Source organism: Dermochelys coriacea, chromosome 14 (genome assembly GCF_009764565.3).
Source record: "Dermochelys coriacea isolate rDerCor1 chromosome 14, rDerCor1.pri.v4, whole genome shotgun sequence".
NCBI classification, from domain to species: domain Eukaryota; kingdom Metazoa; phylum Chordata; order Testudines; family Dermochelyidae; genus Dermochelys; species Dermochelys coriacea.
The window spans coordinates 10551042-10569265 of NC_050081.1; the positions used below are offsets into that span (position 1 = coordinate 10551042).

General features: G+C 40.6%; 1 protein-coding gene and 1 long non-coding RNA gene across 5 annotated transcripts in view; one reads left to right on the top strand and one right to left on the bottom strand.

Annotated features, from left to right (window-relative positions):
- Window positions 1-18224, bottom strand: part of ANKFN1 (ankyrin repeat and fibronectin type III domain containing 1) — a 153809-nt gene that overhangs the window by 63466 nt on the left and 72119 nt on the right. For all 4 annotated transcript variants that reach the window (XM_043497334.1, XM_043497335.1, XM_043497333.1 and 1 more), the window contains 2 exons: window positions 14422-14616; window positions 12539-12652 (listed from right to left, as the gene is read on the bottom strand). In XM_043497334.1, the coding sequence (XP_043353269.1) occupies window positions 12539-12652; window positions 14422-14616 (309 nt within the window). The remainder of the gene's footprint in view (window positions 1-12538; window positions 12653-14421; window positions 14617-18224) is intronic.
- On the top strand, window positions 2433-10288 carry LOC122456702. The gene is made up of 3 exons (XR_006275707.1): window positions 2433-2581; window positions 5711-5713; window positions 10278-10288. It is a non-coding gene; the product is annotated as an uncharacterized LOC122456702 (long non-coding RNA).

Sequence of the window (18224 nt, forward strand, 5' to 3'; positions counted from 1 at the left end):
AGTTCTTTTCTAATTCAAAGCATTTCATGACTTCCCCCCCCAAGACCTATACACAATTTTCATTCTCCCCAACAGACAGTTGGGATCTTCCTTCAAATTCTCTAAAGGGCAGGGAATGAGGAGATAGGGGCACCTAATCACATGTAATTTATCAGGGGCCTTAGCGTAACTGTGACTCTAGCCCAAAGACAACGTCTTACAAAAGCATAACTGCTTCAGGCCCCAATCTTACAAGCCCCCCATTCACAGAGAATAGTTTTGGCTCAAGCAAGCAGTGCCACCAAAGCCATGGGGATGGTGCACACCAGTAAGGATTATATACATGACTAAAGCATGCATTGTCTGAGCTCAGGCTCTTTCTGAACTACCCTACATTCAAAAATCCAATTAAAAAATGAACAGTCGTAAAGACGCAAACACAGAAAAAAGGTCACTTCACTCACATGTGCCCAACATTAAGGTATCAGAATGTTTAACAGCAACCGAACAAAAGAAAATACACTAACAGTCATCAAGTGAAATTGTTTGATGCCAGCATTGTTCTTTTAGTGTTGCAGTGTTAGAAACATTAAATAAAAAAAAGTCTTATTTGTCGAGAGCATTAATTACTTATGTTCAGAGGTTTTATTTTTTTTTAAGTTAATCCCTAAATTCTTTTAAAAATGCCATTAGATAGTGGTTAGGGATCAAAGAAATTCTCTGCTCAGCATGGGGGCTGCCTAAGCTGTGAAATTTTACTTTCACCAACAAAAGTACCAGCTTTGAGGTGAAGAAAGAGGATCAGAAGCATTAGAGACAGAAGCAGAGCGCTCAGTGAAGATAAAGCAAACACAAACATGGGTCTATTTCCCCAACGTGTCCCTTGCTGCTTACTGTACTTGCATTACTTTGAGCATGGAACTCTTCTTCATACAGGAAACATGATCCAGGCACTGGGATAGGAAGGAACACAAGTGTAGTAGGACTTGCAAATGGGGTAGTTCAATGTAATTTGTCAATTGGCGGGACCATGTGAGAGACCCAATATTAGTACAGTAAGGTCCTGGATTCTGCACACTGAGGTTTTCTGGATGTTGCAAGGTCCACAGAGATGAGCTTGACTGGATCCCAAACTGCACAGTACATTATGAAAAACTGGATCCTGCAGCCAGGCAAGGAGCTGGTACCAGATCTAGGGGCCTGATCCCAAACACATTGAAGTCAATGGAAAGACTCCCATAGACCACTGCGGGCTTTAGATGAGGTGACTAAAATGTTGTCAGGCTGTGACATGTTTCTAACTTGGTAGGAAAGTGGATTTCACAATATTTTTCATGCCACATGCACTTGTGTATGCCATGGGTCAAATCACCTTCTGGCTCAGTGAGACCTGCAAGAGAAAGGCAGGGAATCTCCATGAGATTCTCCTTCAGAGCTTCCTGCTAAACATCTTACAGCAGCGGGAGGGGTACTGGTTCCTGTAAAATTTGCAGTGGGTGACCCAAGGGGTTGGGAGCCCTCACTAGAGCTGCACAGGCAGGAACCATCCTACAGGGACATTCCTTAGCCACCTGAAAGGCAGGGTGTCCTGGTGGAATGAAAATGAGGCTATGAACAAGGAGGGCTGAAGTTCTAATCCTGGCAATGCCATTGATATCTTGCCCAAAGTTACACATATACTTTACCTTTCTATCCCAGTTTCCCATTTCCAAAATAGGGATAATACTTATTCACGAAGCCCAAGGGGTGATGTGAGGGTTATTGATCTAATGTCTGAAGAGTGCTTTCAAAATGCAAAGTACCAGCAAAATACTTATTATTAATTATTATGATTAGGGATGTCCATTAACCACATGTAACTCACATGATTAACTAAAAAACATTAATCATGATTTAAAAAAATTACTCACACTTAATAGCAGTTTTAATCGCACTGTTAAGCAACAGAAGAGCAATTGAAATTTAGTAAATATTTTTGGATGTTTTTCTACATTTTCAAATGTATTGATTTCTATTACAACAGAATACAAAGTGTACAGTGCTCACTTTATATTATTATTTTTGATTACTAATATTTGCACTCTAAAATGATAAACAAAAGAATAGTATTTTTCAATTAACCTAATTCAAGTACTGTAGTGCAATGGAATTGCAATTTACAAAATGTAGATTTTTTTTGGTTATATAACTGCACTCAAAAACAAAACAATGTAAAACTTGAGACCCTATAAGTCCACTCAGTCCTACTTCTTGTTCAGCCAATCACGAAAACAAACACGTTTGTTTACATTTACGGGACATAATGCTGCCTGCTTATTATTTACAATGTCACCTGAAAGTGAGAAGAGGTGTGCACTCTTTTGTAGCCAGCACTGCAAGGTATTTACATGCCAGATATGCTAAACATTTGTATACCCCTTCATGCTTTGGCCACCATTCAAGAGGACATGCTTCAATGCTGATGGAGCTTGTTAAAAATAATACGTTAATTAAATTTGTGACTGACCTCTTTGGGGGAGAATTGTATGCCTCTGGCTCTGTTTTACCCACATTCTGCCATATATTTCATGTTATAGCCATCTTGGATAATGACCCAGCATATGTCAGGACCAATTTGAGATTTCTAAAGATAGCTACAGCACTTGACCCAAGGTTTAAGAATCTGAAGTGCCTTCCAAAATCTGAGAGGGACTAGGTGTGGAGCATGCTTTCAGAAGTCTTAAAAGAGCAACACTCCGATGCGGAAACTACAGAATCCGAACCACCAAAAAAGAAAATCAACCTTCTGCTGGTGGCATATGACTCAGATGATGAAAATGAACATGTGTTGGTCCACAATGCTTTGGATCCTTATCGAGCAGAACCCATCATCAGCATGGACGCTGTCCTCCGGAATGGTGATTGAAGCATGAAGGGACATATGCATCTTTAGGGCATTTGGCACATAAATATCTTGTGATGCTGGCTATAACAGTATCATGTGAACGCCTGTTCTCGCTTTCAGGTGACATTGTAAACAAGCTGGCAGCATTATTTCTGACAAATGTAAACAAACTTGTTTGTTTGAGTGATTGGCTGAACAAGAAGTAGGACTGAGTGGACTTGTAGGCTCTAAAGTTTTACACTGTTTTATGTTTGAATGCAGTTTTTTTGTACAGAGTTCTGTATTTGTAAATTCAACTTTCATGACAAAGTGATTGCACTACAGTACTTGCAATGGGGGAATTGAGAAACACTATTTCTTTTGTTTTTTACAGTGCAAATATTTGTAATCAAAATAAATAAAAACTAAGCACTGTACACTTTGCATTCTGTTGTAATTGAAATCAATATATTTGACAATATAGAAAACACCCACAAATATTTAAATAAATAGTATTCAATTATTGTTCAACTGCGCAATTAATCCTGATTAATGTTTTCAATTGCTTGAAGGTAAACCAACATCTCCTAAAAATCATCCATTTAAAGGTATGATGCTGTATTCCTTGTTCACCCAAAATAGGGACAGGACCAGACCCTAAGTCTCTGGGTTTCTCATTGCCATTCACTTTGACTGGCTGCTCAAAATGCTCATAAAACACAAAGAAGAAGATCAGAATAACTGACTTGAGTAGTTTTTGGCTGATCAATTACATTAGTTATTGTACCTTCATTTAATATTTAACCCTAGCTGATGGATATTGTCCCAGTTCAGGGCAACTGCCACTATACTCCATCTCCTGGTCCTACAAGGGCACCCAGTCCTCAGATGATGTCACTTCTCTTGGTTGGAGACCCATGTCTTTCTCCCACCTAACTGGGGTTTTTCCAGGCTGCCCAGCTCTCTGCCTACACTGTGAGTTTCCCAGAGAGTCAGACTCACTAAGCAGGCTTGTGTTGTCTTTTCCTCAGAGGTTATGAATAGTGTAATTACCACAGTTCTTAGGTACCACACAGCTTTTCTTAAGCAAGCACATTAATTCTTACGGTGAAAGCACTATAGAGGAAACATATACAAACCAATGAAAGAAGCCGAAGCTAATATGCTTTCCAGCGACCCTCAACTCCAACCAGGGATCTGGTAGGAGTCTGTCCTTCAAACTCTACCCAGGGGATCTTCTGTGGTCACAATTTCATAACACCCTTTCACTCGGAACAAGCAAACTAATGTGTACATTAGCCTTTCCTTCACGCAGCCTGGGTCTTTGATCTGTAGAGATCGTGAAGAGGTAATCAGCCAGACAAAAGTCTCCTCCTCAGAGAGAAACTCCAAAAGGCTGAATCTTGGCATAGCTGTAGGGGGGCACATTTGCATTCCCCCTCCCCCTGATTTCCTGCAAAACCCACTTAATTAAAATTTTATTCTTGTCTGGCCCATTGTCTCAAATAGTCCTTTGATGCTCATAACACTCCCAGGATTTACATTAGTCCTGTCTCCCCCCAAGATATGTTACATACAATCCCACAACACCATATTTCATTTTTACAGTAGTCCATTTATGGTATTTTGGCAATAACACATCAACTTTTGCATTTTTAATACAATGAACTCCAAACATACTTAAACTTAATTCAGTAAAGCTGCCCAGAATATTGCAGGAAATTGCCATATCTGTCTCTAGTATCTTTAAACTAGTCCCAAAGTTTAAGTGTCTTTTTTAAAAAAAAAAAAAAGTCCAAAGCGTACTACAAAAGCTGAGAGGACTTGGAAACAGAAAGGTTTGTTTTAACATGTACACATTTCTGTACTTGCTGGGCATAAAAATAGAAATCAAGTTGCACAGTCTTGTTAGCCACCGAAATATAGTGTGCAAATAAAGTGCCCATGAGACCTAATAAAATGCCATAAATGAACTACTGTAAAAATAAAATACGAGACCACACCTATTCTGCAGCATAAACTTGAATATGTTACAAAAATGTATTCTTTCATTTTTAATGCAGAAAAGAACTGATTTGGAGATAGAAGGAAAAAGAATGTTTAAAAATATACAGAAATACTTAGAATGGTTGGCAAACATGGCATAAAGACCAATTTGGATATATGGTGCCATCAAGCTGTGGGTAGACTCAAGTTGTGATGTAGCATTTGCTGCAGCACTTTATAAAACATTCATTGGAACTTAATGTTACAGCATCACAGTTCTTGGTAAGGGCTCAATCCTATGGGTATGTCTACACTGCAGCTGGGAGCGAGCGCTCAACCAGGGAAGTCAGAGGCTAAGACTAGCATGCTAAAAATAGCAGTGTGGACATCGCAGCTTGGGTGTGAGCTCAGTCTTCAAGCCCTCCCAGTCCCCTGGGCCTGAGCTCGGGTGGCTAGCCCGAGTCTCCATGAGATGCGCAATATCCACACTGCTATTTTTAACATGGTAGCTTGAGCCTTGCTAGTGAGAGTCTGGTCCTGGGCTGGGAGGCTGGCTTCTAGCTGCAGTGTAAACATACACTAGGAGTTTATGTCAGCACCCTTAGCTCCCACCCATTGAAGTCAAAAGGAGCTGAAGTACATGTGTTTGTTTTATTGACTCCTCAGTGACAATGTTTAATGGGGAGGGCTGTCATTAGAGAGAGATGGGGAAAAAAGCTGTAGGTGTCATACGTAAAAGAAAAAAAAGGACATGTGCAAGTTCTACTGATAGACCAATTTAATACAGCTTTACAAAACCTGTGTGCATATGTGCGCTGGATTACTTGCACATACATACATACTGTCTATTATATATATAAAAAGAGAAAGAACGAGAGGGAGGTTGTGTGTGTGTGTGTGTGTGTTGTGATAAAGTTCCTCCTCTGCTTTGGTGGGTCCTGCGCTTATTGGCGGATTTGCTCGCCTCAGAGATTCCCGGCAGCCCTTAGTTTGGCTCAAACCTGCCGTCCACTCAGCAAACCTCATCACTGGCCAGCATGGGGGAAATGCGGGAAATGGAGAAACAATCCCCGCAGTCTCTGTGTCCCACCTAGTGGGTCGGGAACAGGCCAGATCCCTTTCCAATTTAGACCTTCCCTTCTGGTGTTTCTCACAGACCAGGTCAACTCCTCCTGTGTCCAATCAGGAGTTGGAGGGATTGGGGGGAACCCAGGCCCACCCTCTACACTGGGTTCCAGCCCAGGGCCCTGTGGATAGCAGCTGTCTACAATGTTCCCTGTATCAGCTGCGTGACAGCTACAACGCCCTGGGCTACTTCCCCATGGCCTTTCCCCAGCACCTTCTTTATCCTCACTGCAGGATCTTCCTCCTGAAGCCTGATTATGCTTGAACTCTTCAGTCCTTCCGCAGCACACCTTCTCACTCCCTGCTCATTGTGCACCCTCCTACTAACTGATGGGAGGTCCTGTTTAAACCAGGTGTCCTGATTAGCCTGTCTGCCATAATTGATTCTAGAAAGTTCTTAATTGGCTCCAGGTGTCTTGATTAGCTTGCCTGTCTTAATTGATTCTAGAAGGTTCCCAATTGCTCTAGGGCAGCCCCTGCTCTGGTCACTCAGGGAACAGAAAACTATTCATCCAGTGGCCAGTATATTTGCCTTTTACCAGACTCCTGTACCCCACTGGTCTGGGTCTGTCACAGTGTGTAGACCCAGAGAAGTCAATGAGAGTACAGGTTATTCACAGGAATAAAATATGATGGATCAGGAAAACTCCCTAAATTCTTTTTACAATCTTAAATTGTGATTTTTCAAGTAAAGATTTTCAAGGGAAGACTCCTAGTCTAGGGTGTGTCTACACTGCACTTTAAGCCCAAGCTCTGGCACAGGTTTGAGCCCAAACCACACACACAAATCAGTCCACACACAAATCAGTCTGATGGGGTCAGTAAGAAGTCAGGACCCAGGTCCTAGGACCCTGCTTGGGGGATAGGTCAGAGCCAAGTCCCGGTGTGACTCAGGTCAAGCCTGTCATTTTGCAGTGTGGATGCAGCTCAAGCCACAGAGCCGAGTCCGAACGTCTGTGTAGTGTATAAAATGCACAGGTATTGGCTTGGACACACCAAGTCCACAAGCCTGGGTCCCACAGACCCAGGTTTACAATGCAGTGTAGACATACCCCCTACTGACCTCAATGGCCTTTGGATCGTCCCCTTAGTGCTTGTAAAGGGTAACTGATTGAGAGCCTGAGTCAATGAAGGTCTATTTATCTATACAGCATGTACAATGCAAGCCAATCTGTGCAAGCTTCCCCATTCTGCCACACTGGGGGTCCCAAACTCTGATTCTAAAAGGGTTTCCCCTCTAAGTATGAAATGGCTTTTTAGTCTCCAAGATCCATTCAGTTCCCTCTACTGGGGCTTCCAACAATAGTGCCAAATTGCATCGATTGTGCTGGTAATATCGACACCTGTTTCTCTGGGAGCAGGGCTGAGCTCAGTAAATTCACTTCACACAGGACACCAAGCCAGCCATTAGATGGTAAAAAGTTTTGGCCACTTCACTTCTGACCTGGGCTGAACCAGTGACTTAGAGGTAATTAAAGAAAATTATACTAATGCAAAAAATGTTTGAGGTGAACCACAAATTGCCCTGGAGGAAAGGAGGTATGGAATAATTTTTTGGTAAAAAATTGAGCAAGCAATAGCTGCTTTCTCCCTCCTCCACCTCATCTTGATCTAACATGACTGCTTGACTTTTTCTTTAAGGCTACAAAATTGACATAAAAGAAAAACATACTTTCCACCAGGCAGAAATCCTAGGAGGTAGTGGGGGACTATTGACAAACAGAAATGTGTAAAATTTTTAACCAAAAAATTAATAAAAAGAAAATAGTAACGGGGGGATGAGGTGGTCTAAACAAATCATCATCCCCTCAACTCGATGTCAGGCTGGGAAGCTACTTCAAAACCCACCCAGAGACTTTGTAAGACCTTGTTAAAGGCAAATACTGCTACTGAAAAAACAGCTTGTGAAGCTTGTCATATGAGCCTTGGGATCAACGTTCACCGCAGATAGTAGAGCAGCTCAAATTGCTCAGTTAAAGGGCGGCTTAGAATCTCTCTCTGTTTCCTACTACAGCTTCAGACTTGAATTTTTCAGGTCTGTTAGCTAAATAACTAAACTCAAAAACATAAGCAGCTTCACATTTTTCACCAAAAGAAAATTTATTTGTCTAACATATGTTTTCTTAAAAATTAATAAGATATACGAAACTCAGGGGTATAATTTGAGACTATATTTCACGGTAATTCTTCATTGGTGGTTCATTCAGTGGTTATCTTCTGATATTACACATGCTCATGTTTATCTTGATGCCTAGGAAATTTCAAGCACTTCTGACAGGAGATACGTATAAAATAATATTGTGCAATAAGAGGAGATTATATATGCCTGAAATTACATCTATGTAGGGGGAAAACAACAACAACCACAAAAAACTGGCTTAAAAAAAAAGAAAAGAAGGAGAAGTAGCATTTTTTCCCGACTGGCAATACTTTTCCTCCAGTGCAGTTTTTGAATTTCACAATAATCTTTAAAATTACCTTTGGTTAATGATGCTGAAAAGTGATTTTCATTTAATTAAACTCTGTGTGTGTGTGTGCGCACGTGAGAGAGAGGGAGAGAGAGAGAGAGAGGTGACACCAATTAAAAGGATTACTTCTTGAAGACAACAGTTCTTGAATGTCCTACTTCCAGGCTCCAATGGGACAAAAGTGAGGAATAAGGTCTTGTCTATGTTAGTGTTATGGTTTTGTGGTTTTTTTTGCATCAGTATAGTTATGCTGGTACAAACATGTAGTGCAGGAAGGAGCTGTCAGGAAGTTTTCAGTCAAACCTTTTATTTATTGAAATACGCTGATTTGTTGAAGCGGAAACTTTTAAAGGGTCAGGTTTGATTAATTTTTTTACTCAAAGTATTTTTTTGAAAAAAATGTTTTGACATTTTTTAAAAGAAAAATTTCAGTTTTCTGGTTCAAAACATTTTTGTTTCCTAATATAAGGTAATTAGAGTAATTTTTTTTAAATACCTGAGAAATCTAAATAAAACATTTCAATTGATCTGGAACAAGATTTTTTTTTCTTCAGATTTTTGGTGAAAATTTTCAAGATTTCGACTTTTTCATCCTGATTCGGAATGGGAAAATATTTTTATATCTTGAAAATCTTCATGGCATGGGAAAACTGTTTCCCATGCAGTTCCACTGTAGACACATTGCCTCAATGTCAAAATAACTGACCCAGTTTTAAGCTGGAGTAAGCTGTGCTGGTGCAATTCACTTTTTAACACCAGCGCAGCACATTTACATGAGGGTGCAAAGAGGTTTATAGATTGTAGGCAAGTCCATGTGTTTGCAGGTTCAGGTGCAAAGCTTGTCCTCAGGGCATGATTAGTCAATCCGAGATTTTTTCCTGGTGAGTTAATGTAATCCATAATATCCTTTTGCTGGGGTGGGGTCTTTCTGGAACTGGAATGAATATTTCTCTGTAGCTTGGAGTTGATTATTACAATTATTGTTGTTGTTATTATTATTATTATTGATTTATGTCATGCCTGTCTCAAACCTCAAAACACTTTACTGAACTACTATATACATAGGAATCATTTCACTTCAGACACTGACATAAGGCAGCCTTCTCTGGAGGGAAACTAAAGGAGCCATTAGGATTGTGGCAGTAACATTGAATGGCGGTCCAGGGTAGGAAGTAAACAATACCTCAGCTCCTTAAAGAAATGGCTTGGCAGAATGCAGTCACATAACTGGAAACTAGCTGGGACCCCAACGTTAACACCCATCTACCTTGTGTGCTTCAATTAAGTCTCTTAAAGGAAGTAAATTGGTTTTATGGGTTAAAGAGAATGCAAAATGTTATTGTCCTTTATTATTTAGAAGTTATATAATTACCTAGGAAAACCCTGCACACAGGATTCAGATAATGTTCTGATACACGTTTCTGAATCACTTTGAACAAATAGGCAAACGGAAAAAAATTATTCCACAACGCAGGTTCAAGCCACATATCAAACATGTCAAAAGAGATGCCATGAAAAGGGCCTTGGCAGCTTGTCAAAATGCTAAGTACCTGAAGCAACTTTAATCTTGATACTTATCCAAAATAATCCATAGATCCATTGAAAACATCATTATTAGAGGTTGGTAGTGAGGAGGAGAAAGACTACTATCTCTCCTGATTCCTTCTTTCTTAAAAATAAATAGTAATGTGTTATTTATGGCCCCGAATCAGGAAAGCACTTAAGTATGTGCTCAGGTGGTTTGCTGAATTGGGGCTTATACTTTTTGCTAAAAGATTCTCAATTAATATTATCAAACCATCTTTGTGGGAACAGTAACTCTTACCTGGTTCGAATCATGAGTGCTCTTTTGAAAGGTTAATTTTAACACAAAGAAGTTTGCTCTGCAGTGTAATAAACAATTCCATATATTGTGCTTAATTAATCTCCACAAGTCACCAACAGGACCCATTAATGCTCTTTCTTTTCATCTAACCTTAAATATGCAAATTTCCTGGGTTAAAGGGTTTAAAATGAACATCTTGGTAGAATTCATGGCCATTCTGACCAAGCATAAAACAGTCAGCAGTATGGATTACACAAAACATGAAGGCACTAGAGTGTGAACTAATCAGATTTAGGAAAGTTATGTCAAGTTGGGTAACATTTTTCTTGCCTTCATATCTGCTGAAAAGAGGATGGAGGCTATAAAACAGATTCAAACTAAACAACTATATGTGGGAAAAATATCACACAACCTTTGGAAAGTAAATATTTTAAAAAAATAATCAATTGTATTTGGGAATTTACGTTATTGTGAAGATATGACTTGTACAAGATTCATTGGTCCCCTGTATGTTAGATATATCTGAGTTTTATCCTATTAGGTGCTTTTGAAAATTTAACCCAAGTGATTTAGATATCCAAGTCTCATTTTCAGAAAAGACATAGGCACTTAGGTGCCTAAGAGACTAACTATCAGTGAAAGTCATTTGAAGGCTCCTAAGTTACTTTTGAAAAATGGGGTCTAATTTCTTAATCACTAAATCGCTTTTGCACAGCTAGTTAGCTGCAATATGGGTGATTTAACTCTCTTCTAAAACCATCAGGTTTGGGGCCACTTTGGGTATCTGGACACAACATTGACAATGAATTTTGAAGTTGATGTGAGCCATGGTACTCAGTGTCTTTGAAAACAAGGATACTTATTTAGAATCATAGAATCATAGAATATCAGAGTTGGAAGGGACCTCAGGAGATCATCTAGTCCAACCCCCTGCTCAAAGTAGGCACAATCCCCAGGTTTTTTTGCCTCAGATCTCTAAATGGCCCCCTCAAGGATTGAACTCACAACCCTGGGTTTACCAGGCCAATGCTCAAACCACCGAGCTATCCCTCCCCCCAAACTTACAAGACAGCATGCTGACATGCTCTCAGCCCCCCCAAAAACCCACCCTCTCTCCCCCCCACATACACACCTTGTGGTGTTAAATATGAATAGATACCTAACTTTAAGCACCCTTTAAGTTTGAAAGTTTTGGCCTTCGTCTCTCTCCACTTCATTTTAATCAATTTGCAAACCATTATAAACCTGTCAGAAAGGTGAAGATTGTCGTGTTCAGTGTATGATAAGGACTTGGACAGGAGTTTTGGTAGCATGGTCTGTGACAAAAGGCTGGATTTTGGAGATGTCATAAAGGAAGAAGCTGCAAGAATTAGACACAGCCTGAATGTGTGGGCCAGGCTTAATTAACTGAGGCTTAATTGTTTACATATAGCTTTTAGATCCTCAGATGAAAGGTCCCATAGAATTGTAGAGTATTACCGCTAGGGTGATTAGTGTAAGTGTACAGGATTAATCTGGTTAGGAACTAGAATGGGCTTCACTTGAAATATTTCAGCAAAGAAAAAATGATGCTTTTCCTTTCTAAAATTCCTCAGGATGAAGCTTAATAGAGTCCATGTAAACACACCAATGGCTTTAAAAATAGATTTGCTTTGCTTACAAAAAGAAGTATTTAAAATACTTAAGCCCCTCTCCGCAGCCTCATGAACTGTATTTAATATTCATTACAACAATGCAGATGAGTTGCATGTGCTTGGAGTGTTTAGCAGGACTGTTCAGAGAAAGGTATTTTCTCTGTTCATTCCACTTTAAATACTGTAACTGGTGCCACCCCTAATGTGATACTCTTCCAGGAATTATGTGGCGGCACTGGAACAGCTAATTAGCTGGGCTGTGTGAAACCACAGCCAGCAGCTTCAGCTTCCAGAGGCATTCCTTTAAGGGATGGCAGCATGGCTTTGGCATGGGCAAGGATACACAGGGTTGTTAAGAAGCCCACAGGCTAGCTGATGTTTTTAAGCTGGCTCATCCCATGTTCTAACCACAATGAGTCAAGCAAACTTCAAGGCACCATGGATAATGGTTTGGGTGAACTGTCTTTTTGTCTTACTGTCTCATTAGGGAATACCATCCGAAACATTCTCATGTATACACAAATAACCAATGAAATATTTCTATCCAAATGAGGCTTTTAGAACAAAATATTTTCTGCAAGTAAATAGCTCATGATTGAGCCCTAACGTTTCTGTGCACTCTTAAGAAAGGTAAATGAAATATGTTCAAATCCAGTACCTTTATATTTGGTCACTACAGCTGAGTTGACGCTAAGAGGTTCTTGGAAGGTGACAGTGAGTGATGTGCTGCTTGTTACCATGAAACAGACATTGGTTGGCGCCTCAGGGGCTCCTGGGAGAGAAGAAAAAACATCAGGTCCATAGCACAACAAATCCTATTCAAACAACGTTTGTGCGTCTTCAAAGAACCAACTGAAAACCACCCGGCAATTGTGAGCTTTGGTTCGTAAGTGTTTGTGTTCCTTGTCTTTTGAACATTTTAATTAGTACCTCAACTAATAATATCCTGCAGACACCATTTGTTTCTATCATGGTTTTCAGCTCCTTTGGGTTAAAAATATCTTTCTGTACATATGTAACCCAATAGAACAGAATAATATTAATTATGTCAATGAAAAGCCCCTATAAATCTTTTGGGGTGGGTGGGAGGAAGGAAAAGGGACAAAAACTACCATAAAGAGCTAATTAAATCATCAAGATTTCACTAACAGATTCAAATGTATCACATGACAGAAAAACATTTTTACATTATTCTGGTTTAGAAATCACCAAGATTGTAACAGCTACTTTGTATATGTTTCACTATGGTCATTCTAACGTGTCGTGGCATGAAGTCTCTTTAGAGCATATAGATCAGTTCGAAGAATAATTCAGTCCAGAAATCAAATTTATTACCTATTGTTTGTAGGAAAAACTGGCAATCCCTTTGAACATGCAAATGATTCTGAGGTCATGCTAGGTGTGGATGAAGATGATATAGTTATCTAACTTTTTACATCTGATTTAGGATAAGGGCATTAAGCAAACTCTTGTCATGTAACATAACACATGCTGGCTGATGGGCCAGATCCTCAGTTGGTTACTGGTATATACCAGTGTTGCACCACTGAATTAAATGAAGATACCTTGGCTGAAACCACTTACGGATGTGGCCTAATATGTTTACAATTTTGTCATTGCAAGTAATGAACATTACATTTGTAGTATTCCCCATATCCGAATTCAGAGAACACCATAAATACATTAGAGGAGTATTCTCGGTATGCAATACCCTTTATCTAAAGTTAATTAGTTGCAAACAGATTTTTAGAAAGGTGGTTCTAAAGATGTTAATGGTAACAATGATTGTTTGTTACTGAATCTATTACAGCCAAAAGATCTAAATTTTATACAAACAGAAGTTTCAATCTCTAGTCCACTCCTCTCCAAGGGCCACAGTATGCCTTTCTGCACAGAACCACATTTAGAGTGGCTTTAAAAGGTCCACATTTTTGAAATTGGCTCATTTTCTTTGTCGAAGTATTGCATTTAGATGCCAACAAATAGGATTAACTTCTCACAATTTTCTGTGTGAAAACTTCATTCTGGTGATTCACCACCAACAGAATTGTTTAATTGTTTTCTGAAATTATGATAAAAAGGTTGAATTTTCCCCCATTTTTCCTCAGATGTCCCTATTTTGCAACTATCATTAATCACATTAAATGAAACCTGAAAGGAAAATGTAAAGAGAAGGAGACAGAGGAAAGGGAAAAGGAATGTGGCTTAATGGTGCAAGAATCAGACATTGTACCAGGAGCTTTAGGGTCTGATTATCTGAACAGTTCTGAGCACACAACTCCCATTCTGTAGAAGCTGCACACATGCAATTGTCAGGATAATTGGGCCTCTCAAATTCTAGCACCAACTCTCTTTCCACTTTTGGGCAGGTCACTTACTTTCTGTGCCCAGTTTCCCCACCTATAACCTTCAACTGCTTCCAGGGGCATAATGAGGACTGATTAGAGCATTTTTGTAGAGAAAGAATTGATCTACAAGTGCAAAGTATTCTTATTTAAAGCATATTCCTTTTAGGTGTATAACCACCTTGGTTCTACTTACTGGCATGCTCATAGCCTGCTTTCATGCGCTTGTATAGCCTGTATCTCCACTCCCACGCTTTTAGTTGTTTCTCTTTGTCTGTGTTGTCCATACTAAGACCTTCACTCATCACTTGTGCAGACAGCTCACTTACTCGCTGCTGGGCTTCCTGGACCAAGGTGCTCAGATGCATTGACCTGCTTTCCATATTAACAACTGCCAAGAAAAGGGGAATGCAAGTGACTGCTTGATGGCATGATAAAGTTCTGCCCTCACTTACACTAGTGCAACCCATTTAAAGCCAAATCCTCTCCATCCTTTGAGTAGCCCTACTGAAGTGAAATGATGCACATTTGGTGTAAACTGGCATTGCTCCATGAAAGTCAATGAATCTATGTCAATTTATACCAGCTGAGGATCTGACCTGTTTAAATGAGACTAATCACATGAGTAAGGTGAGGAAGTCGAAGCTCAAGTATTTATCATATGTTTGAAAGTGTCTTAAGCAAACCAAAATTACCCTACATCCTTTTCTTTCATGTTGACAGATTATTACAAAAGATTAACAGCCAAAATTAAAGCTTTTCAGTTTTCACCCAGTTTTCAGTTTTACTTGGTCATAAAAACCCATACGCTTCTAATGAACAAAAAGCTGTGGTCAACTATGGACAAAACATAAAATTCACAAACATCTACAGGTCAAAAGAAACAGCTGTTGGAAGCCCAGGAAGGATGGCTTTGTGGTTAAGGTACTGGAGTAGAATTCAGGAGATCGGTATTCAATTCTGTGCTCTACTGCAGACTTCCAGAACGACCTTTGGCAATTCTCTTAGTCTCCCTATGCCTGAACTCCCCATTTGTAAAAGAAGGGTAATAATAATTCATTTGCCTGCCTTGTCTTGTAAGCAGGGACTGTCTGAACATGTGTGTGTGTGTGTGTGTGTGTGTGTGTGCGTGCGTATATACAGTGTCTAGTATTATTATTATTTAACATTTATAGAGCAGTATTGCTGACAGCCCAGCCAGGTCTGGGCCGCATTGCATTAAGTGCTGTATAAACATACAGAAAATGACAGCTACAGAGGTTAAATCTAAAATGGGGCCCAACCTCAGTTGAGGCCTGGGAGCAGTACTGTAATGCAAACTACCACCACCGCCACGACTGCCTAGTGAAGTTGGGTGGAGCAAACTGTTTTAGAATTGCTCTTGTTCTGAAATATTTAGGGTAGTTTGATCAAATTATTCGCAATTTAGAAAATATTATTTGCCAAGCTGTTTAATTTAATATGGGAGGAAACGTGGCAAATCCAAGTGGTGATCAAAATTCAGGACATAGTGTAAAGGAGGAGGACTCCTGAAATCACCAAAAATAATCTTGCTGTGGAGTGCAGTAACTTTCCACAAGAGCTGTCTGATTTTAACATCAGAGTCATAATTGCCTTGGACCAAAAAAAAAGGGCCCTATTCATCAGAAATAATTTACCACGACAAGCCACAGCTCTTAGCAATGCTGGGGAAGATGAGGTTTAGGGACACAGCCAGGCTAATGGCTCCTTTATGGGATCTGAACCAACCTTGCCAAAGAGCAAGTTGCAATGACCATTTAAAAAGGGACCAAGGCATCTCTGAGAATGCAAACATATGTGATATGGGGACAGGACTCTGACCTCCTGTGACAAAAAAAACACCCCACATAAGAGCAAAAGCGACCAGATCCGGGTGTTAAGTGATGCCTTCTATAGCTACTCCACTATATCAAAAAATCAGTCCAACAGCTCAGGATAAAGCAGAAGTTTTGCATCAGAAAAAAAGCCAAGCGATACTCTGATGTGTATACATATATGTGTACATGTTTTCATTTCAAACTTCAGTATCATGACTGGAGCTTAGCCAGGAGTCCAAGGATAATCGCACTTACTAATGTGAAAAGTGTCATTGGGCATTTAACAACCACATGGGGAAGAGTAAAGAATTACTTTACACCTCTGACGTCCTAAAGGTTTTTGAAGAATGGTCGTCTCTAGGGCTCTGCTTTCAGAAGCTGGCTTGCAGCCTCTTGCCTCCAAGTACGATCATTCTTCATGTGGACATCTTGGGACACATAGCCATACTTACCGCAATTGGCTGACATCTTCAGAATTTGCTACCTTCTGTGAGACCAGCAAAGGGTGACAGACCTTCCTGGATCCATGCAAATGGTAAGTGTGGAGCATATCTGATAGCATATCAAGACTGAGAGGGAAGGTTCTATGGGTCAAGTTCTCAGCTGGTGTAAACTGGCGTTGCTCCAAGTTCCAGAGGATGATCTGACCGTATCTCCCTCATCAAGATTCAACTCGACAGTTGTCAGGCCTTGGCAAGGTGTAGAATGTTTACAGGCAACAACCACTGGACATTTTAATTTTATTTGTACTTAGTTTTGCACAAATAAGCCATGATGAGAACAAATGATGAATAAAATCAGTGGAGGAGAGAGAGATGGTTACATAGCACAAAGTGGACTCTGAGAGCAGGGAGAGTAAAGCAACCTGCTTTACATTTTTAATGTAAATGTTCTAGGGACTGCATTATATCCTTCTGCCTATTTGGTAATTAAGGGAAGAATGAGCTTGTGCTGGGGCTCTCACAGACTGGGCTCCACATGGATCTGGTAGTGGGAGTTGTTGCTCTCTGTTTTGTTTTTGGATTTCCACACAGAAATCCAAGTAACATAGCTGGGAGGTATGTCACCTGTGTCCTCTCTAAAGCAATGGCAGTGTAGCTAGAAGGGGACCCAGCTAATGGTATGTGATTCCTGCTGGACCCCTGCTGCTAATGGGCAGGGGGAAGGGGAGAGGAAGAGCAAGAGCTATTCTTGTAGCAGGGCTGCTGTCTTCCCTTGGAATTGGGGGTCGGGGCTCCTTTCGCTCTGAATCACCAAGGTCTGTGAGGGTTGGTAGGTGCATGCCCTCCACAATCCATAGCTCCCAAACTCCTTCCACTAGTGGAGGTGGTGCAAGGAAAGGTCTTCAAGAGTGACCTCAGGGAGATTTCTGCACTGTGGCCCACTCCTGTGTGTTTTGCTGGGGTGGGTGAGGAAGAAAGATATTTCCCTTGTTCCTTACTCAGGGAACTGATGAAACTGAGGAAGGGTTTCAGGGTGTGGCCCACTGCGAAGGCCAGTGGAAGGCCACATTGCCCTGGAGAGGAAACAAAGAATTCTGAGCCTCACATGTAACAGTCACATGACAGAAAAGAGTGATGGCATGACTGCCAGGGGCTGTGCTGGGCGGAGATAGTGGGCAGAGTTGCCAGGCACAGGTATCTTGAACCACAGAAAGGGTCTCAAATGAGGCAGCCAGTGAGAGGCCAAGTTTATACATGTCTAGCTGCCCAACAGCCTTTGCAACTGAGTTGGGTGCTACAGGGAAGGGGCAGGTGGGAGTTCTACCTCCAGATCCCTCTGCCCATTGAAGTCAATGGGGGTCTTTCTATTGGGTGTTGGGTCAGGCCTCCAGAGCCCAAATGCCATGCAGGTGGAGGGGATTTCACTCTAACAGGGAAGGAGGGTCTGTGAAGTGTGGCAAGGGGGCAGAATAGGGTAAAACAACGATTACTGCCAGCTTCGAACAATGGAGACAAATACAGAGGGGCTGAAAGCCATTCCATGGAGTCTTGAATGAGACACTTTACTTTTCACTTTCAAGCAGCGACTTTAGATCCTCAAGGACAAAAACCCAGTGATTTGGTTTTTATTGAGAAAGCCTTAACCATTATTTCAATCAGAAAAACTGAAAATCAAGATAAGTGAAGTGGAAATTTGGTGGGCATATTTTGAAATGGAA